Raw genomic sequence first — 23449 nt, 5'->3', positions numbered from 1 at the left:
GTAGGAACTGAGCTGGCAGCCTTTGGCGTTGGGAGCACAGAGCTCCAACCGTTTGAACCACCCGGCCAGCCCAAGATGTATTTCTTAAAAGCAACATACAATTATTTTTCTTTAACCCAATCTGATAATCATTATCTTTAGTTGGATTTTTAGTCTATTCATATTTAATGTAACGACTGAAATATTTGTGTTTATCATCTTACTATTTTATTTTCCATTTATGCTATTTTTCAATTTCTTTATGTTATTTTCTCTTCTTCCTTATTTGCTTCTGCATTTTTTTTATTATTCCATTTTTCCCCTCTATTAGCTTGTTGGTTGTACATTTAGCTACTATTCCTTTAGTGGTTAACCTGCAGATTATGACATACGTTGTGGACTTTAATTAGAGTATACTATAAATTATTACTTTTACCACTTCCTAGACCTTTGAACACTTTAACACCATACGGCTTCTCCCAACCATTTCTATTATTGTTGTTATAACTTTTTTGTGTTGTTATAACTTTAATTCTATATATTAAACCCATAATACATTATTATTATTTTATACAGTCAATATTTATTTAGAATTTACCCACACATTTACCTTTTTCATTGTTATTTATTCCTTCCTATACTCCATGAGGCTGTCAAGGACATAATCAACCCTTCTGCCTTTTTGTATTTTTTAAATGCAAGTCGTCTGGCAATAAATTCTATCAATTTTTATTTGCTTGGAAATATCTTTATTTTGCCTTCACTTCTGAGAGATATTTTCACATAGTATAGAATTCAATGTTGGCAGTTATTTTCCTTCAACACTATAAAGATAACTTTCCATTGCCTTCTGGATTCCACCACTTTTGTTGAAAAATTAGTTTCCATTTTGCTGTTCTTTAAAGATAATACCCTCATGGCAGCTTTTAACCTGTCTTTGGTTTTGGGCAGTTTTTCATGATGTATGTTTTTCTTTGAATTTATCCTGCTCGGGCTTATAGAGCTTCTTGACTTGAAATCTTTCATAAATATGGAAAAATTTTCAGCCACTAATCTCTTCAAATATTGCTTCTGCCAATTCTGAAACTCCATTTATACATATGTTAAACCTTTTTTACTGTGTCTCATAGAGCTTTTATTTTAATTGTTTTCTTTTTTTCCCCCTCTTTTTCCGCCTCCCTCCACCCCACACTCCAGTTCAGGCCGATGATTCTCAGTCTAGTTGAGTAGGACACAGCTCCCCAGCCCACGCTGGTATGATGAGCCTTGCGCTCCCTCCCCCACCCAGCTGAGGCAGTCGGTCGCCGGTCGGCCACTCACAGCAGCTCACGGCAGCTCTCGCCGGCTGCCGGCCACTCACACCGGGCACTGGCCACTGATGGCAGCACATGGTAGCCCTCAGCATCACACAGAAGCTCACGCCCACCTCCGGCTGCTCATGGCAGCCCAGCTCCAGGGAGAGCTGCTGTTCACAATCTTAGCTGTAGAGGGGGCATCGAACTGGTGACCTTGGTGTTAGGAGCACAGTGCTCCAATCACCTGAGCCACCAGGCAGGCCCTTAATTTTCTTCTATATTTTCTACCCTTTTCTCTCCGAGCTTCAGCCTGGATATTTTCTATAGACCCATCTTCCAGATCACTAATCCTCTCATTAGCTTTGTGTAATCTGCTATTAAACTCACTTATTGCATTCTTAATTTGTAATTATGTTTGCCAGTTCTAGAGTATCTATTTGATTCATTTTTATATATTACAGTTCCCTGGTGAAATTCTCTGTCTTGTCATCTATTTTTGCACATACTAATCATTGATTAGTTTTTTGGTTTTTTTTAATTGAAGTTTATCAGGGTGACAATTGTTAGTAAAGTTACATAGATTTCAGGTGTACAATTCTGTAATGCATCATCTATATATCACATTGTGTTCACCACCCAGAGTCAGTTCTCTTTCCATCACCATATATTAGACCCCGTTTACCCTCATCTACCACCCCCCTCCCACCCTACCCTCTGGTAACCACTAAACTATTGTCTATGTCTATGAGTTTTTGTTTCTTCATTTGTTTGTCTTGTTCCTTTGTTGTTTTCGGTTTTATATACCACATATCAGTGAAATTAGATGGTTCTCGACTTTTTCTGTCTGACTCATTCTGCTTAGCATTATAATCTCAAGATCCGCTCACATTGTCGCAAATGGTACTATTTCATCTTTTCTTATGGCACAATAGTATTCCATGGTGCACATATACCACAACTTCTTTATCCATTCATCTATCGAAGGACACTTTGGTTGTTTCCAGGTCTTGGCCACCATAAATAATGCTGTAATGAGCATCGGAGCACATGTATCTTTACAGATAAATGTTTTCAGATTTTTTGGGTAGATACCCAGGAGAGGGACTGCTGGGTCATATGGTAATTTTATTTTTAATTTTTTGAGGAATCTTCACACTGCCTTCCATAGAGGCTGCACCAATCTCCATTCCCACCAACAGTGTATGAGGGTTCCTTTTTCTCCACAGCCTCTCCAACAGTTGTTACTATTTGTCTTGTTGATGATAGCCATTCTAACGGGTGTTGATCAGTTATTTTTTAAAGTTCAACTTTGATAACTCAATATCTGTATCACTTGTGAATCTGTTTTTATTGCCTGTTGTTTCTGTCTCTTATTATGCTTGGTAATTTTTGATTGACTGATGGACATTGTATATGAAAAATTGCAGAGATGCTGGATTGAGGCTATTTTCCTCCAGAAAGGATCTCTTTATGCTTCTGGCAAGCAATTAGAATAGAATTATATCACATTAATCTAATTAGAGATATAGCTAATTAGAAGCTAGATTCAGTCTTTGTAAAACTAGTCTATAATGTGGTCTACCCTTCTTCTGCGAGCATAGTCCTTCAGAAGTCCCACCTGGAAGCCAAGTCCTCTACTAGAACCTGCCACTTCGGTTGGCCATGCACTCAAATTTGTAGTTCCCAAGCACTGTGAGATTGTCAACAGCTCCTTAACCTCACAGCCAATTTCTGTTCTGTTTCTCTGCCTCTCAGCCTGTGCCTCTTATAACCTGGTAAATGTATCAAGGAGAAAGCAGCTCAGAATGTCAGTCTCACTTTTTGTACTTTTCCTCTCTGGCATCTTGGCCCCTTGAGTCCTGGCTATCTTGGTACTTTCCAATGCCTTCAAACACATGTCTTTTGTATTCATCCTGCTTTTCTAATTGTTCTAGGCAGGAGGGTTGTTCTACTACTAAAAGCCAGTTCACTAATCCACCAGAAACATAAGGAAATTGCATGATTTGGTTTTAGTGAGCCCATGCTGGTGACTCAGGAGCACCTCTTCCCAAACCCAACCACATGCAAAAATGTGTCCTATAATATTGTAAAGATTACTGACAGGCTTTTTAGTGAGAACAAGCTAGTTTGGTAGAAAGAACAAGGCTTTAGAGTCAGATTCAGGTTTAAAACTAGATTCTACCTGTGTAACTTTGGGCACGTTGTTTTCCCCTCTGAGCCTTAGTTTCCTTGGCTATAAAATAAGAATAGTGACCTATTTCACAGGGTTCTTGGGAAGATAAAGTGGTAATGTGCACAAAGTACTTAGCACAGTGCCTAGCATACCGTAAACCTCAATATATTTGCTACGTGAGATCAACTTTTTACCTCTTTTTGAAAACAAGGGCATCAGCTTTGCCTTTCAAGGTTCTAAAAGGATTAAGCTTTTACAACTATCTACTAATGGATTCTTTTTTTCCCATTTATCTTTGTTAGTAAGTAGTAACTTGATATTTATATTACCAATAGCTTCCTTTCAAAGTGTTTTGATGCTTCAGATAGTTTAGAATGGCTCTAAATCAGTCTTAGAAATATCAGAACAAATAGTTCTCAAAAAGCCTATCAGTAAATGGGCTGGTTTCCATAATGAACTAACATGTATGCAGTATTTTAATTGTACATAATACTATTCTAGAGAAGCATAATTTGTCTTTATGCTACATCTCCATTTGGGTGACCAGTTCCATTCATGGTAGGGTATATATGAATAAACTCGCAATTTAACTATCAGTACTTAGCTAAACATAGAACACAGAAACATGTTCTGAAGGCAGTCATAAAATCCAAACTGTGGTTGCTAAATTCCTTTTTTCCTTCCTGTACACATTTTCCTTCTCCACTTTCACATATTTTTACCTTTCCCTAAGAACTACATAATAAAATCTGCTGAATATTAAGAAACAATGCAAAGCAATGACAAACTTTCTTTTCAAAAGTGTTCTTTTCATTCGACTTGACATAATTTTATTTCTTAATATTCTATTACTTAAAGAAACTATATTAAAATATAAAAGCTCTTGATTTATGAACACCCAGATTATAAGGAAATTAACCCATATTCAAGAATGAGAAGCAAGGGACTCTGAGTTTAAAGTTGTCCCCACTGTGTTTGAGGGAAGCAACTGTTCTTACCCCTTAATTCAAAGTCCTAAAGAGGTTATCTTTTATTATATATCGTATCTTTTATTAAACAAGTATAGAGAGTTAACATACTTCTTGTAGCTGGAAATTACTACTTCATGTCTTTATCCCCCTCTACACACACACACACACACACACACACACACACACACACACACACCCTAAGAAGAGTAAGAATGTATTCTAGGCTCCTTCATTGTATCTAAGAATTTTCCCAGAGAAACAACATTTTAAACTATTGTTAAGTGGCTAGATATACCATAGCTCTTCCATTTATTCATTTGACATATTCTTCCTGAAGACTATTTCACATCTTCCTGTCTCCTCAATCTCCAACTTTCCTTTCCACTTCTAACTTTCATCCGAGAACCTCATTTCTTATTTCACTAAGAAAAGAGAAGCATTAAATGAGAACCACCTTTTTCTTGCTACCCAGTTGACCGACTTCCTGTCTCTATATTCTCTACCTGTCTCTTATTAACAACAGATGAACTTCCTTTCTTCTTATATAAAGCCAAATCCTCCACCTATGAACTAGATCCCATTCCTTCTTGCCTCCTCAAAGACACTGCTCACTCAATTATCCTCTTCCTCATATATCACCAAATATCCACAGGATTATTTCTATCAGCAAGTAAATATTCAGATCCTTATTTAAAAAGTCTTCAAGAGACATCTCCCTCTAGTTACCATATCATTTCTCTGCCCTCCTTTGGAGCAAAAGTCCTCAAAAAGGTTGTCCCTGTCTCAATGTACTTCAATCAGTCTCTTGTCCCTATACTCCACTGAAAACACTGTTGCCAAAGTCTTCAAAGATCTCAATTTTGGCAAATCAATCATCAATCTTGAATCCGAATTTTCCCAACCTTGCAATAGCGTTTGACATTGAAGTATTTCTTCATCTGGCTTCCATGCACTACATTCTCTTGATTTTCCTCCTTTTCATTTTTATTTGCTAGCTCCTCTTCCCCTTCCCAACTTTGATGAATTGGAGTGCTCCAGGTCTCAGTATTCTTCACGTAAATTCACTCCCTATGTGTCTTACTTGTCTATTTCTGTGTAATAAATTATTCTAAAACTTAAAAGCTTAAAACAACACACATTATCTCACACAGTGTCTGAGACTCAGTAAACCAGGAGTGGCTTAAGTGGGTGGTTCTGGCAGAGTCTCTTATGAGGCTGCAGCTGTCGGCTGACATTGCAGTCTGTAAAGGGGCTTGAATTTCTGCTTCCACGCTTACGCATTTGGCTCTTGACAGGAAGATTAAGTTCCTCATCACAAAGGCCTCTCCATAAGGTTGGTCATGACATGGCTTCCCCCAGAGCATGTGATCCATGATAGAGAAAGTCTAAGACGGAAGCTGCAGTGTCTTTTATTACCTAACCTAGTTAGTGACACACCAGCACCATTTCTGCTGTATTCTCTTGGTCACACAGACCAACTCTGATACAATGTGAGAAAGGACTACTCGAGTGTGAATACCAGAAGCTGGAAACCTTTGGGGGCCATCTTGGAGGCTGGCTATCACACTAGGTGATCACATCCAGTCCCGTGTTTTCAAATATTATCTGTAGACTGATCCCAATTTTATATCTCCAGCCTGGACGGCTCTTCACATTTATATGGCCAATTGCCTTAACATTGCCATTTGGATATCTAATAAGCGCTTTAAACTTAACATGGTGAAATCTGAACTCTTATTTCCCACCCCACTAAAACCTGTTCCTCCCTTAGTACGGAGGATCTCATTAAATAATACCATAATTCGCTCAATTACTCAGAACAAAAACCTACGTACTATCTTTGTGTCGTATCCTTGAATTCTCTCTTGCCTTCATATCTCACATCAAATCTATTAACAAGTTTACCCCTAGAAATATAACTAGAATCTAGTCATTTTTAAAAAGAATCTAATCGCTTTACACCATGATCATTGTTACCACCCTAGATCCAAGCCACCATCATTCTTCTTAGACTACTGTCTAAGCATCCTAATCATTTTCCCTCCTTAATCTCTTATCCCTGGAGTCAATTTCCCTCACAGTATCCACAGCAATATTTATCAAATGTAAAATAAATATGACTACTTCTCTCCTGGTTTAAAAGTCTCCAGTGTCTTCTCATCACAGTAAAAATAAAATCGACTTGCTATTGTGGGCAGGTTGGGGTTGGTGAAGAATCTCAGGGTGAAAACTCGCTCTAAAAAGGCATTGACTGGGGAGCTTTTGCGGAGATCATACCCTGAGCCCAAAAGGTCACTGATAACTCCCTGAAATCCTGAAATGAGACCCTCACCTCCAGGTTGGCTACGCTACCTGAGACTCTACCTGCTATCGACTGGGATTACTACAAGGCCACTGTGGTGAAGGCCAACTTGGCACATGGCTTTGAGAAGAAGCTTAATGCCCTGAAGGTTCCTGTGCCAGAGGATAAATACACTTCCAGGTGGATGCTAAAGAAAAATAAGATGTGAAAAGCTGTGCTGAGTTCTTGTCTCTCTCAAAGGCCAGGATTGAAGAACATGGGTAAGAGCTGAAGAAGATAAAGAACATAATTCCATTTGATCAAATAACCATTGAGGACATGAATGAAGTCCTCCCAGAAACCAAATTAGACAAGAAGTATCCCAATTGGCCTCACCAGCCAACTGAGACTTTATAAACTTGAGTCTGGGAGGAAGCTCTGGCCCTCATATTACAAACCCTGGACCTTAAAAATAATTATATTAAAAGATAGATAGGGACGGAAGGAGAGAGGAAAAAAGGAAGGCAGGGAGGAAAGAAGGAACCAAATTCCTAAACATGTCTACAAAAAGTCCTACATAATCCCATCCCTAACTTCTTCTCACAATTTATCTCTATTATTCTCCCCTTTGCTCATTCTGCCTTACTAACACTGGTCATCTTTCTGCAACTCACAAATGCCAAGCTCATTCCCAAATCAGGGCCATCATAAGCTTGCTAGCTTCACTTAGATCTCTTATTCAAATTTCACTTCCTCAGAGTGCCTTCCCTGAACACACTATCTAAAACAGTGACACACATAGGACTATCACTCTTTATCCCTTTACTCAGCTTTAATGTTTTACATGTACTTATCACTTAACTGAAATCTCATTGTTTTTTAACGTTAGCTTAATGGAGGAAAAATTAGTATAAAATAAACTGCACATGTTTAAAGTGTACAACTTGATCAATTTTGACCAATGTATATACATCCATGAAACCATCACCACAATCGAGATAGTGAACATATCCACCATTCCCAAAAGTTTATCAATTTTACTGTTCATCCCAAAGAACTAACTTTGTTTCCGAGATTTTTCACTATTGTTTTTCTGTTTTTGTATTTCATTTTTTCTACTCAGATATTTATTATTTATTTTATTCTTCTTACTTTGAATGTATCTTCTTTTCCTAGTTTCTTAAGGTAGAACTGAGGTGATTGATTTGAGACCTTTCTTCTTTTCTCACATAGGCATTTAACACTATAAATATCCCCCTAAGTACTGCTTTAGTGACATCCCATATATTCTGACAGGTTGTGTTTTCATTTTAACTCAGTTCAAATACTTTCTAGTGTTTCCCCGAAAATAAGATCTAGCCGGACAATCAGCTCTAATGTATCTTTTGGAGCAAAAATTAATGTAAGACTTGGTCTTATTTTACTATAAGACCAGGTATAATATAATACCGGGTCTTATATAAGACCAGGTCTTATTTTACTATAACACTGGGTCTAATATAATAAATATAACATAATATAATACCGGGTCTTATATTAATTTTTGCTCCAAAAGATACATTAGAGCTGATTGTCCGGCTAGGTCTTATTGTCAGGGAAACACGGTATCAGGTTTTTGCAAAAGTAATTGTGGTTTTTGCAATTATTTTTAACTTTTTAAACTGCAATTACTTTTGCACCAACCTAATAATTTCTCTTCTGATTTCTTCTTCAATTCATGGGTTATTCAGGAATATATTAGTTTTCAAATATTTGGAGATTTTTCAGATATCTTTCTGATATCAATTTTTTATTTAGTTCTATTGTGGTCAGAGAATATACTCTGTATGACCTCAATCTTTTTAAATGTATTGAGTCTTGTTTTATGGCCCAGAATACGGTCTATCTGGCATATGTTCCATGTGCATTTCAAAAGATTATGTATTTTACTGTTGTTGGATGGAATGTTCTATGAATGTCAATGAAGTAAAGTTGGTTGACAGTGTTGTTCAAGTCTTCTATACCTTTGTTGGCTTTCTGTCTGCTTGTTTTATCAGTCATTTAGAGAAGGATATTAAAATCTCCGACTATAATTGAAGATTTGTCTATTTCTCCTTGCAGCTCTTACAGTCTTCATGTATTTTCAAACTTAGAATTGCTATGTCTTCTTGACGAATTGACACCATTATTGTGATGAAATGACCTTCTTTATCCCTGGTGATATTCTTTGCGCTGAGATGTTTCTTTTTTACTAACTCACTGTCTCTCTCAGAAATATAAATACCATGAGGTCAAATACTGTATCTTGTTCTATATTAGTTCCTTGCAGCATAGCTGACATTTGGTGCACACTTAACAAATCTTCATTAAAGGAAAGAGAGAAAGGAGGGAGGGACTGGAATACACACGCAGATACAGAGCTCCACACTATTGAAAAATAAGTGAAGAACAGGTGCCAGTACTTGTTCTGAGGAGTATATATTATAATGGGCAAAACAAGTACACAGGCAATTTCAAGAGTATGATATGAGCCATGAAAAGGATAAGCACGAGATGCTTTGCAAAGTACAGGAGGAACATCTAACCTAGTCTAAGGTGATGAGTGATGGCTTACTGGAGGGGTAAAACCTAAGCTAATACCAGAACAGAGAATCAACCACAGAAAGAGGGAAGAATGGCCCTCTATAAGGAGACACATCATGTGTAAAGACACATAGGTAATAAAAAAACATGGCCAATAAGAGTGGGAAGGGAAGAATCGAAAGAAATGTGGTTGACGTGGTGAGCAGGGCCCACAGGACTTTATGTCTCATAAGGTGTTTGGATTTCACCCTGAGGTCAGTGGTGAGCATTCACAGGTACTGAGCAAGACAGTGACAAAATCAGGTTCCCATTTCAGAAAGACAGTTCTGACTGCAGAAGAAAGTTGCAAGACAATGCAGAAAGACTTGTCAGGAAGCTGTTGCAGTAACCCAAGCAAGAGATGATGGTGAACTAAGAGTGATTTTACTATTATTATTAATCCTATTAAGGGTTAATTTTTTAATGGGTTAAAGAGGCTTTTGTGGGCTAAGAAACCAACATGGCTGTCAGTTTTCATGGGAAAGCATGTTCCAAAGAACCAATGACATGCCAATTAGCATACAACCTACTCATGAACTGGGAACTGTTTACAACTTAGTTGCTATTAAAAATGGTAACATCTACAAGTCTCTCTCATCTGCTTCCCCAAAGTACAATCTGAATCTGGACCGTTTCCACTGCAAACGTGAAACCTTCTTACGTGAAGGACATCTTAAAAAGGACTGTTTCTATATATGATTTTCAAAACTAGATCTTTTAAAATGTTTGGACTAACTAGAGGTTAGGCTTTGGTATCTGTGACTATGAATTACTCTTAGTACCCAGAAAAGAAAACAAGAACACTTACTTCATGAAATACTGCTCCAGAATACGGAGACACTCCCAAGTCCAACAGTGAGAGGCCTTCAACCACTGAAAAGTAAGACATCACTCTTACTTCAAAAACATATGCAGATGGCCGTAAACCAAAGTGTTAGACACTCCCAGGACCGAGAAGGACCTTACAGGTTATCTAACCCCCTTTACCTCATTCCCAGCAAGTCACTTTAAGTTTTGATTTGAGCATTTTTTTTTTTTTTTTTTGATTTGAGCATTTCTGATAATGAGGAGCTTTATTCCATACAGAGTATCCCATTCCATTGTGGGGAAGCACTCATTATGAGAACATTTTATATTAAACTATGAGCTTCTTTCCATTTTCTTGTAACTTCCACCTACTCTAAAAAGTATTTCATTTATGGATAGTCTGCTCCATTCCGAAACACAGTAAGATACCAAATTAGAAGCTGGTGAGAAATGTTGTCCATATGGTGGGGAAATGGGTAGTCACTTTCATATGTGCTTGCTTGAGTGATAGTTGTATTAATTTTTCTTCAGGGCAATATGTACTTTGTGAGTGTGTGCATTTTGACTCAGAAATGATTGTTCTTAGGGCAATTTATCCTAGGGAAATAATTGGAAAAATACCCAAAGAAGTATGTTCATTATCACACTCAGAGTACTGAAAAATTAAAAATAATTCCAGTGTCCATTAATGATTTATTTAAATTGTGATATGCATATACATATGGATGAATGGGTAGACAAATATACTTTATGGTTAAAAATCATACTATGATATAAACAAGAAAAAAGAAAGCTCTTCCTTACAGAGAATTATAAGTATTAAATATAGAAGGAAAGAGAAACAGAAAATCATTTGGCAGACCCCATAGTAATTGTAAAAGGCAAGTATCATTAATGGATACTAAAATTAGTGGGTAAAAATATGATGAGAAACAGAATATTTGCAAGGGGAAAAATAGTAATTTTTGTGAATAAAACTGCATTCACTACCTTAATCACGTGACTGAAGCATACGTCACCAGTAATACATTGACCAGTTAATATTATCAACATCAAGTACCTCCTGGTAAGAGTCAATAAGATGGGGATAAAAACACTTTCATAGTTCTTATGCCAAAAATCTGGTATCCTTGCCAGAGAAACATAACTTTAACCTAATCATGAGAAAACATTAGGCAAACCCAAGTTGAGAGACAAAATAACTGGCCGGTGCTGTTTAAATATGTGAAGTCTGAGGAAGTAGCCAGGTGGAAAGCAACTAAGGATACATAACAACTGAATGCAATGTGGGATCACGGATTGGATCTTGGACAAGAAAAAGGACATTAATGGAACAATTGGTAAAATTCTAATAAGTTGTGTAGATTAATTAATAGTATTGTATCAGTGTTAATTTTCTAGGTTAGGTCACTGTACCATGGTTATGTAGGATATTACCCTACATATAGAAGAAGCTGGATGAAAGATAAATAGGAACTCTATGTATATTTTTGTAACTTTTTTGAAAATCTAAAGTTATTTCAAAATTAAGAGTTAAAGTTAAAAAAGTATATTACAGATATATATTTACTGAAGGAAAGATGTCTATGAATACTCTTAAAGAAAAGCGGTCATAACAGCACGTAAAATACAATCGAATTTTATTTTAAACATTTATAAGCATTCATTCAATTATTTGAGAATGAATATGTATTTAATGATAAATGCCTCAAAATAAACATTAAACATAAACATTACGTAAGACAAACAAAAAAAATGTTAACAGTGACCATCTCTGGGTGACAAGATTATAGATGTTTAGTTTCTTTTATGTTTTCTTCAATATCTGAATCGTTAGCAATGAACATGTATTATTTTATAATTATTAAAAAAAACAGAAAAAATAATTTTTAAAGAAAGTGAGTGAAGAAGGATAAGAAAAAAACATAAAACAGAAGCCACAAAAAGCTATAAAATAAGCTTATAGATGCATAAAACATGTCACAAGTATACATAAGAAACTGATATACATGAAAAACTATTCCCAACAGAACTAGGTGGTTATAGGAAAGTGGTGGTAAGGGGTCTTTTAATCAAACAACCTTTTGCATCTTTGATTTTTTTAACCATGTGTTTGAATTATCTATTTAAACATAAATAAATAAAAAAGAATCAAAGTGACAAAGTCTTATTCCAAAAAAAAAAAAAAAACTGTATAAAATAAAAAAGCAAAAGAGAAAAAAGCAAGAAGGAAAAAAAAACCTATATATTGGTAATGAGTGGGCCATAAATATGGTTTTAAACTTTACAGACCCACCCTAGAAGGAAACCTAATCGGTTATACAATTCACAGTGGCTATAAAATAAAATCCATAGCTCAAGCAAATTCTAACTGGTCCTTACACTAAGACCAGCAAGAAATTTCCCTTAAGGAGCCACATGAAGAGAGGCTGTGTAACACAACTATTAAACCCTTCACTAAGAGCTTTACTGGAGACCCATGGAGGTAATTCATCAGGGCACTTTACAAGGCAACTCTCAATCTAAGCCAATGGCAACCCCCTCGCCCCACCACTCCCACCTCCTCCCCCACCCCACGAACATCAGGAAGATCACTCTCCATTGGTTTAATCCAGAGGAAGATTCTAGATTATGCAGCTAGAGGAACAGACCGCACACCGTTCAGGCAATTGTCTAAAATGTATTTTGTCTCAGATATATTTTGCCTAGATACTGTACACCAGTGAATTTGTTAATGTGTTCTCTGGCAAGTGCCTGGAATGTGGCTCTGCTATCTTGATTAAATATGATCTCATATTATTTAATAGATAATTGATCTGGAGGAAGACTCAACCTCATGTAAAAACATTTTTAAAAAAACAAACATTACCATTTACTACCACCATCTATAACATTAAAAAGTGTAGGAGGAGCATAAACTCACAATATTTTTACTTGAATACATTTAGCTTTAATGATAAGCTTCTTACAATGTCCTTCTTTTTCTTACTTTGGTGCACATGATTGAGAAATTGGCACGGTCGGCAGTGCGTTTGGGAACATCTCAGTTATAGAATGCCAAAATCCTCCAGAATATAATAGTGAATCTATTCCACGTGGAAAAGAATAATCAGGGCCCCCAAATTCTATTACACATAACAATGTTTCAATAATATTTTGCTGGAAGTATTTTAATGTAGGTTTCACAAAATGCCTGTTTGGATTAAAGAAACAACAACAACAAAAATCAATTAAAAAAAAAACCCTGAAGAACCCACAACTTTAAGCCATTCTTTTTCCTAGAGTACCCTGCAAAATAAAAACTGTGAAAAGTATACCAGAGCAACTGAAAAACATTTCTGCTTCATGGGATTAGTATCCAACAACTAATGTTTTTGAATAGTTGATTATAAAAGGTAATTAATTTTGATCAACTATTCTAAAACATAAGTTGGTGTTTATTTGTTTGTTTGTTTGTTTTTTGGATAAAATCTTTCAACTCTTAATTGATCCCATGAAACAATTCGTATTTAGTTACATTGATATCCTTTTCCTATGGGTGATAATAAAAGCATATCACCTGGTATAACGCAAACACTGTCGTTGAGCTTCCCATATCAGGAAGAGCATGCATTCAGCTTGTTCAAAAGAAGTGGCATCCTTATATTTCTAGCCCAAAGGGCCCAAGAAACAGTGTCATCCCAGGAGCAATAAACACATCTAACATCCAGATCTTGGTTTCTAAATAATATTCTCCAATAAAAGGAACCAGGGCTCCTTGGAGAAGTAGTTTATTCCAAGGTTGGATCAGGAAAATACAATGTAAGTCTGGAACACCTTGTGGTTCCAGTAGGTAACGGAGAGCTTAAAAAAAAAAAAAAAAAAAACAGGTGAGAGGGAGATGTGTCAAAAGTACAGAGAAAGGAAAAAGGAGTCAACCAAAAGAGGTCCCAATGGCCAAAGATAGAATAATTTGAGCAACAAAATAAATAAATTATAATCCTGAGAATAAAATAAATACCCATGAGTCCATACTGATATGATATATACATAAATAAGGACAACTCTTCCTTACAGAAAAATTCTAATTAATAAATAAAGAAGGAATGAGGGAAATAGAAAAATCACCATTAGAACACCAAAGTAATGATTGCTACAGGCAAGATCAACCTATAAATATAAAAAGTAGTGGGCAAAAACTTCAAGAGAAAAAGGGTAGAGCTCCAAAGTACGCGTATAACCCCAACATGTTTATTAATTGAAAAGGGAAAACAGTAATTTTACAGTGGAGAAACTAGGCAGATACTGCCTTAACCAAGGGATTAAAGTTAACATTACCAGTAATGAGATATTTCAATGGGATGTACCCGCCTAATCCAATGCACTGAGCCAATCACATCACTTATTCGTAAGTGGGATTCTTCCCCAAAATCCATTATCTCAACGTATGAGAAAACATTAGACAAATCCACATTGGGGAACATTCTACAAAATACCTAACCAGTAGTACACTGCAAAAGAATCAGGATCATGAAATCCAAGGAAAAGCGGAGGAACTGTCACAGATTGGAGAAGAATAAGGAGACACAACTAATGCAATATGGGATCTTCAGTCAGCTCCCAGAACAGAGAAAGAACAGTGGAAAAAAATGGTAAAATCTGAATAACTACTATAGTTTAGTATTATATCAATGTTATTCTCACAATTTTGATCACTGTACTATGATTATGTGGGATGTTGACATTAGAGGAAGCTGGGTGAAGTGTATATGGCATCTCTCTGTACTATCTTTACAAATATCCTGTAAGTTTAAAATTACTTCAAATGAAAAGCTAAAAAACAAAAAAGTACTAATATCCAGCCTCTGGATCCAGCTGCCAATTTGCAGAAAATACAGAGGCCACAGGACATCTTAAATTGTACCATGAATATACAATCAGGAAAATCCAAACTATGGGAAACTCCGCAGGTCAAATGGTCTGGAGTGTTCAATAGATAAATACTAAAGAAAAGGACAGTATGGACAGGAACCTTAAAGTAAGGGACACTTAAAAGACATATAAAAACTTTCAGGGCAAGACTAAGCTACAGTGTCTACGGATGATCATTTGGGTAATAAAACAAAATAAATGTAAAGATGTCATTACAATAAGTCAGCATAATGGTTACTTATGAGGGGGTGAAGGAGCTGTGATTGACATGGGACATATGGAAAGGCTTCTGGAGTGAGTGGCAAAGTTCTGATTCTTAACCTAGGCGATCATTACAAAAGTGTTTGCTTTATAGTAATTCACTGTACCAAACATTGTTGTATGTGGCTTACTAATCCTGTATTTTATTTAACAATAAAAGGTTTTTTAAGTTAAATACTATCAGAAGTGTTCCTCCTGACCCTGACTCTCACAGCTGCATTGGAGGTGGGTTTCTAAATAAGCACTAATACCTTGAACTCTACCCTTAACTCAAGAAGCTGAGCCCATACTAATTTGTAATCCTCAGGTTGAGGAAATGCCAGAAAATGACAGAAGGTTGAGGAAATGCCAGAAAATGACAGGTTTCTAGACAAAATGGTATAGAGTGAACTCTAGCGGAACAGACACGCTTAAGGATTGCTAGCTATTCACATAAAATACATGTGACATTGGGCAAGTGACAATCTCTCGATGCTTCAATTTTCTCATCTATAAAATAGGGCTAACAATAGAATTTACATTATACGGCCATTATAGAGGTTAAATTAGTTTTTTAATATCCCTAAAGTGCTTACAACAGTGCCTGACATGTAGAAAGCATTACATCAGTGTCAGTTATTATTATTTTTATTGGACTAAGAAGCACATGCTTGCATTTTGTCAACCAGGAAATTTGTATAAATTTTAGTTAGACTATCAAATAAACTGAAGGATCTGTAGAAATGAGTGACAATGAGCAATCTCTTTGCTGTTATAAAGGATATCTGTTATTTCCCCCTGCCCAGTATCAATTTCCCCTATTTTAGTAACAGCATCCTAGTTTTCCTATGGGATAACCCCCTTTTCCATGGTTTGAAAGGTTGCCCCTCTCCAAAGAGGTAAATATGGATACATGACCCAGTCTGACCATAATAATTGGTGTCAGAGTTGGCATATTACCCAAATAAGTGCAATGTGGTTCAATTTCAATACTTTTGTTGTGCTTATTGAAGAAGAGGCACCCTCTTTCCATTGGACTTGACACTGTGAGGATATAAAAGTCAAAGGCTATTAGTAGCCAATCTTGCCAATACCTGGGAAGAGACTTTCTGAATGCAGTCAATACCAAGATGGAAAAAGAATCAGTCCTGATGAGATCATTGAGTCTCCAGATCCAGCTAGGCCTGAAGTCAGGATCTACCCTTGGACCATTCCATTATGTAGGCCAATAAGTTCCCTTTTTATTAAAATTTGGACAGTTTGAGTTGGGATTCCATCATCTGCACATAAAAGAATTGACAACACACCCATTTAAAACCCTTCAGTTATTTGAAAACAAGAATCATCCCCTCCAGGTATATAACTTCTTACTTATTCCCATTAAAAATTACAGCCAATCAAAATCTATTTGGATCCAAGGCCTTTCACCCAAAGAAATGGCCACTCAAAAAGCAAAATGTCATGTGAAACCAGAAAAGTTCCTATTTCAATATTTTTAAATTCCTGTCTTTTAGGGTTTAATACAATCAATGGCTTTTTAAAATATCCCATCTTCAAGTATACTCAGGAGACAGGTGACTGACAGATATTGTAACCCCCCCAAAATGAAACAAATAATTATCTTGACTTAAGCAGATCCAGATGGATGATTACCAAATCTTTCTCTTGCTCTGACATTGGCCCCAAGCTCCAGACATAAATCTTTGACTATCATTCTATCCCCTTATATATACCTCAAACACTGCTATCCTTTCTGATTCATCCATTTCATCCATATCACGACTGTTCTTCCTATCATTTAAACTCAAAATCTTAGAATTAGTCATTTTGATTTTCATTATTATGTTGAAGCTAAGAGCTTCAACATGGATTACCTCATTTAATGGGGTACATATTATAACTCCCTATTTCACAGATGAGAAAACAGATGTTAGAGGTCACAGAGAGTAAGTGGCAGAGACAGAAAAAGACTCAACCCCTTAAGACACCAGACCCTGTGCTCTTCATCACCATATGACATTGCCTCATCTTGGATCCTTCACCCTGTCTATCCCATAAGTAACCAGATCTTATGTTTTTTTCCCTTCAATATTGATTCAACAGTAGTTATGCAATTAATCTGGGTCAGGCACCAAGGACTCGGGAATGAATAAAACAGCTCTGACCTTAAAGGAGCTCATAGTACAGTGAGAAACCAAATATAAACAAATAATTATGATATAAGATGAGAAGTGCTCTAAATAGAGGTCTGTATAAAGGGCTAAGAGAGCAGAGAAAGGAAGGCCTAATACTGCCTTGGGTCTTCTGGCATCCAGAAGCAAGCAGGAACCAAGTGTCTTCAACAAACAATTCAGTTTATTCAACAAGCAATTATGCAAATATTATACGGAAAGATATCAAGTCTAAGCTCTTACCATCAAACATGTGAATTACTATTACCTTTATTACCATTTGTCACTGGGAATCCAGGGCAAATTACTTAACATCTCTAAATCTCAGTTTCCTCAACTGTAAAATGGGGAAAACATCACCATGTAACACACAGAATACCTGGAGAATAAAATGCTTATCATAGTCTCAGATGTATAGTATTTTTGGAAACCTTACCTCTATTCATAAAATACCCATTGATTATTCCATTCCCTGTTCCAAAATGTCCATGGGATCACATCAAAACTCTAGAATTTAAAGTTCCAGCACAGGAAGGGGACTTCTGGGATGCTGGTAATGTTCTTTTTTTTTTTAAATTTTTATTTATTTAAGTGTGTTTTTCCAGGACCCATAGGCTCCAAGTCAAGTAGTTGCTTCAATCTAGTTGTGGAGGGTGCAGCTCACAGTGGCCCATGTGGGGATCGAACCAGCAACCTTGTTGTTAAGAGCACCGCGCTCTAACCAACTGAGCTAACCGGCCGCCCGTTCCGTTTCTTGATCTGGGTGCTGGCTAGATGGGTATATACAGTTTGTAAAAATTCATTAAGATCTACACTTAGTATATGGGCACTGTATGTATATTGTACTTATGTAAAAAAAAAAAAAGTTTTTTTAAGAAAAATCTTCAAACTGGTCATAACCTAATCCATACCCCATTTCTCCCCTGCTTCGGACATTTCACATATTTCAACATTTCTTGATCATGTTTACTTCTGTCACCTGAAACTCCCCTTTCTCTAATCTCCTTTTCCAAACTCTGCATCCTTCAAGAGTTAGCTCAAATCCCCTCATTCTTAGGAAACTGGAAAAGTAGAGGACACTTTCTTCAGGGTGAGAACTCCAAGGAAGGAATTGGAAGTACACTTTTCATAAATGATTTTAACTGTCTGTGTCTCCCACTAGAAGGATCTGTGTATCTTTCAGCCCAAATTCTGTATCATTATAGGCTCTAGTATTAGGTTGATGCAAATGTAACTGGGGTTTTTGCAATTATTTTTAACTTTTTAAACCGCAATTAAACGGTTTTATATTAGGTTTTGCGCCAACCTAATATAAAACAATATTTAATGAAGAACTTAAAGAAGGAAGAAGAAACTATAGGAAAAGCTGCACTGCAAGTCCCAGACTGAGAGTAGGCGTCTAAGCACCTTACATCCGCTCCTCACTTAGGCAAGTTTGCTCCCCACACCCCTGGGAGCACCACTAGCGGATCACGCGACAAATCTCAAGCCCCTCCTCAATTCTCACTCCACCCACCACGCTCTTTTCCTATTCAGACCCTTCCTCAGACCACACCCCTCGGCTCAGTACACGAGTGGGACACACCCCCTCAGGTCCCCACCCCTCAGGTGATCCCGACCCGAAGGCCCCTACCTCACCCCACAATCCCACGCCCCCTTCCCTCACCAGCCGTCCTCAGGCCCCGCCCTTCCGCCCTCTCAGAGGACACCAGACCGAATCAGTTCCCTCAGAATCTTGAGCTTTTGGCCACTGCCCCCGCCTCCCATTCACAGAGGCCAGGGGAGCACAGACAGGACCTGGCCGCCTACTCGAGCCGCTGTCCTCACCTCTCTTCCAAGAGCTCAGTGGGGACACCACCTCCACGCGCTCAGAGATGAACTCGGCCAGACTGGAGCGGAACAAGGCCGCCCGCACGGTCACGGCCACCACCAGCACCAGGGCCAAGGGAGCCGCCATGATAGCTGGGGCGGGCGCGCCGGCGGGGAGGGAAAGGCGAGGAGGAAGAGCCTCGCGCCCTGTGCGCCACCCTTTGTAGTTCCGCGGTCCGGCGCGCGTCGCTACTGCTAGCGGAGCCGCCAGACTGGGGACTACTACTCCCAGGAATCCTTGCGGCCAGACAGGGCGGAACGACGGAAAGCGGGGTGTCTCAAGTTTGTAGTAAAGGTTTGGGCGACGTCTCCTGTGATGACAGGTGAATTATAAAAGTGCTCGGGGGCTGAAGTACTGCTGGAAGTAGACGAGTAAAGGCAGTTATCTTCCTACGATTGTGAGCGAGTTAAAGAGATGTTAATTTCACTCTGTGTGTATGGTTTTAACATTAAAATGTTTCCTTTTATGTTTTTAAAGAGTATTAAATATGCATTAATGTATTTACAATTGTTTATTGAACTCCAACCATTGCCAATCACTGTGTTGGATTCTGAGGATACATTTTGGAGTAGTAGACAGATTTATTAGCTCCGCGGGTTTAAGCAAATTGCTTAACCTTGTCTGTGCCTCAGGTCCCTCATCTGATAAATATGCTGATTATTGGCTCCTACCGGCTCGCTAGAAACTATTGAGGAAGGCTTAGAAATTTTGCCAGTCGCTTTTAAACACAGCCGTTATCAAAAATTAAATTATATAAACTTACATCTAAATAAGTTATATTAAAAACAAGGTAATAAATACTCAAAACTCATCACTTTCTAATTATTTTACTACACTTTGTTTTATCTGTGCTCTTGTGGTTATTTACCACTGCTATATCACTATGACAAATACTGTATAATGGTGTGTTACTGCCCTGCCCTTCCAAAATGTTTAGTGACATCAGGTTGATAGCTTGAAATCCCTCCTGATGGGAGTGTTTACAGCACAGAAATCAGCACACACTACAAATCAGAGTTTGGAGAGCCCTTTGATAAGCATTAAGTAGCACACCACTTCATTGATGTATGAAAAGTGCTTATGGTGAGTGCTTAAATGTTAGCTATAATAGTTAATATTAAATAAATATATAAGGAAATTTCAGATTCGTGAATAAAACGAAACAGTTTGCATGATCAAGAATAACATGGTCAAAGGGTAGTGGTGGTAACACTGGACAGGGTGGTCAGGGAAGGCTCTGGGAAGAGGTAACATTTAAGCCAAGACCTAAAGGATGAGAAATTAATCAGAGCTTCCAAGTGGAGGGCACAGACTATGAGTCAGGAAACAACAAGGTGTGTTTGAAAAAGGAAACAAGTATGGTATGGTCTAAATGGAAAGAGTAATGGAAAATGTGGATGGAGAGCAGATGGGGGGCAATAAGGTAGGGACCTGAATTTGGGCTTTATTAAAAGTGCAATCCATGTGCCATTGGAGAATTTTAAACCAGAAAGTGTATATGTTTTTTAAAAGATCATTATATCCCCAGGCCCTATACTGGGTGTTGGGGAATAATACAGTGACATTGTTGCACCCCCTGCCTTCATGCAACTTGGAGAGTAGTTGAAGAGAAACAATAGTCTTCAGAATAAAACAACAAAAAGACTCACAAACCACGATGAGAGAAGGGAAAAGGGGAGCAGGATGCTAGGAGAATGCAAAAATCAGTACTGGAACTGTTAGCTTTTTTGACCAGTGGGAGGGGCATGTCTCCACTGGGAGGGGATGGTGAAGGACTAGAGAGAGGCACTCTAATCCTTTGAGCCCTGCTCTGCCAAACATTGTGCCATACTTTTAACACACGTGAGCTTATTTAGTCTGCACAACGTTCCTTCCTACAGATGTAAGTATGTAGTGTAAACCCTGACATTTGGGTTTTTTTTGGGGGGGTTTGTAGTGCAAGTACCTGACTTAAGCTTTGATTTCTGAGGCATCTACTTCAAAGATGGTTATTTCAAATAAACACATAGCCACACAACTAGATACAGGGCCAGACTGACTCCCCTCACTGAGTCTCTTTTGTTTTAGAGCTCTTGGTTGATTTCAGTAACTTACCATTTGGGCTACTTGTTTTTTTTTTCTCTTCCCATGCTTTAAATTCCTGCTGTTTTGTTTTGAATTCACCAATAAAGACTGACTCGAAACCCTAGGCCCCACCCTTGACCCCAATAAAAGCAGAACCTAAGGTCTGTGTACTCGCTTTCTCTCTCTCTATATATATATGCCCTCAACCTTGCTGTGTGGCCCCAGGTATGCCATGTAATTTCCCGTCTTATAAGTAATAGACCTGTATCTTTTCAAAGTTTCCTGATGGCTATTGCTGAAGGGCGTCTTATGTTCATAATAAGAACCACAAGGGCTAGTCCAGCCATACTATTAATTATTGATAGGCTGAGACCAGCACAAAGCAAAGTGTTGGTATCCCTTTTTACATAAAAGGAAGAGATTTATGTATTACATTATCTTAGAATGAAATATATTACATCATGAAAAGTGGAGGTGATTATAACACAAACCTCATAGTGAGGGTTGTACATAATTACATAATGTTAAATGCTTAGCACATACGAAGTACTCAATATACATTGTTAGCTGTTTTATTATTATTTGCATCATCCTAACAAATGACTTAAAAATTCTTAGGGTGAGGATTCTCTTTGGGAAAAACAGTGATTAGCCATTATAGGTAGAAGATGTAATCCAAACCGGTGGTTCTTAAGTATGAGTGTGCATGGATAATAGACCTAAATATAAGAGCTAAAACTATGAAACTCCTAGAAGAAAACAGGAGTAAATCTCCATGACCTTGAGTTAGGCATGGTTTCTTAGTTATAACACCAAAAGCACAGGCAGCAAAAGAAGAAATAAATAAATTGGACTTCATCAAAATTAAAAACTTGTTCTTCAAGGACAACGTCAAGAAATGAAAACACAAATCACAATGGGAGAATATATCTGATTAGGGACTTTTATCCAGAATACATAAATAACTTACAACTCAATAATAAAATGACAACGCAATTAAAAAATGTGCAAAGAATTTGAATAGACATATCTCCAAAGGAGACACACAAATGGCCAATAAACATATGAAAAGATGCACAACACCATTAGTTATTAGGGAAATATAATCAAAACTACAATGAGATATCACTTCACACCCACTAGGATAGCTATAGTAAAAGACATACAATAATAGGTATTGACAAGGAAGGGAGCAATAAGGTAGGGACCTGAATTTGGGCTTTATTAAAAGTGCAATCCATGTGCCATTGGAGAATTTTAAACCAGAAAGTGTATATGTTTTTTAAAAGATCATTATATCCCCAGGCCCTATACTGGGTGTTGGGGAATAATACAGTGACATTGTTGCATCCCCTGCCTTCATGCAACTTGGAGAGTAGTTGAAGAGAAACAATAGTCTTCAGAATAAAACAACAAATGCACTCACAAACCACGATGAGAGAAGGGAAAAGGGGAGCAGGATGCTAGGAGAATGCAAAAATCAGTACTGGAACTGTTAGCTTTTTTGACCAGTGGGAGGGGCATGTCTCCACTGGGAGGGGATGGTGAAGGACTAGAGAGAGGCACTCTAATCCTTTGAGCCCTGCTCTGCCAAACATTGTGCCATACTTTTAACACACGTGAGCTTATTTAGTCTGCACAACGTTCCTTCCTACAGATGTAAGTATGTAGTGTAAACCCTGACATTTGGGTTTTTTTTGGGGGGGTTTGTAGTGCAAGTACCTGACTTAAGCTTTGATTTCTGAGGCATCTACTTCAAAGATGGTTATTTCAAATAAACACATAGCCACACAACTAGATACAGGGCCAGACTGACTCCCCTCACTGAGTCTCTTTTGTTTTAGAGCTCTTGGTTGATTTCAGTAACTTACCATTTGGGCTACTTGTTTTTTTTTTCTCTTCCCATGCTTTAAATTCCTGCTGTTTTGTTTTGAATTCACCAATAAAGACTGACTCCTCGAAACCCTAGGCCCCCACCCTTGACCCCAATAAAAGCAGAACCTAAGGTCTGTGTACTCGCTTTCTCTCTCTCTCTATATATATATGCCCTCAACCTTGCTGTGTGGCCCCAGGTATGCCATGTAAT

At 37.6% G+C, this 23449-nt stretch overlaps 1 protein-coding gene and 1 pseudogene across 1 annotated transcript in view; one reads left to right on the top strand and one right to left on the bottom strand.

Moving 5' to 3' along the window:
• Positions 1 to 19492, bottom strand: part of PIGU (phosphatidylinositol glycan anchor biosynthesis class U) — a 79843-nt gene extending 60351 nt beyond the window's left edge. The window contains exons 1-2 of the mRNA XM_019733685.2: positions 19257 to 19492; positions 10109 to 10173 (exon numbers count right to left, since the gene is read on the bottom strand). Coding sequence (XP_019589244.1) covers positions 10109 to 10173; positions 19257 to 19386 — 195 coding nt within the window. The 5' untranslated portion in view covers positions 19387 to 19492. The remainder of the gene's footprint in view (positions 1 to 10108; positions 10174 to 19256) is intronic.
• On the top strand, positions 5628 to 7116 carry LOC141568282 (ATP synthase peripheral stalk subunit d, mitochondrial-like; annotated as a pseudogene).
• Positions 19493 to 23449: the final 3957 nt, after the last annotated feature.

This window comes from Rhinolophus sinicus, linkage group LG13 (genome assembly GCF_036562045.2).
Source record: "Rhinolophus sinicus isolate RSC01 linkage group LG13, ASM3656204v1, whole genome shotgun sequence".
Lineage (NCBI taxonomy): Eukaryota > Metazoa > Chordata > Mammalia > Chiroptera > Rhinolophidae > Rhinolophus > Rhinolophus sinicus.
The sequence above is the reverse complement of the archived record's forward strand: the minus strand, read 5'-3'. Positions and strand labels throughout refer to the sequence as shown.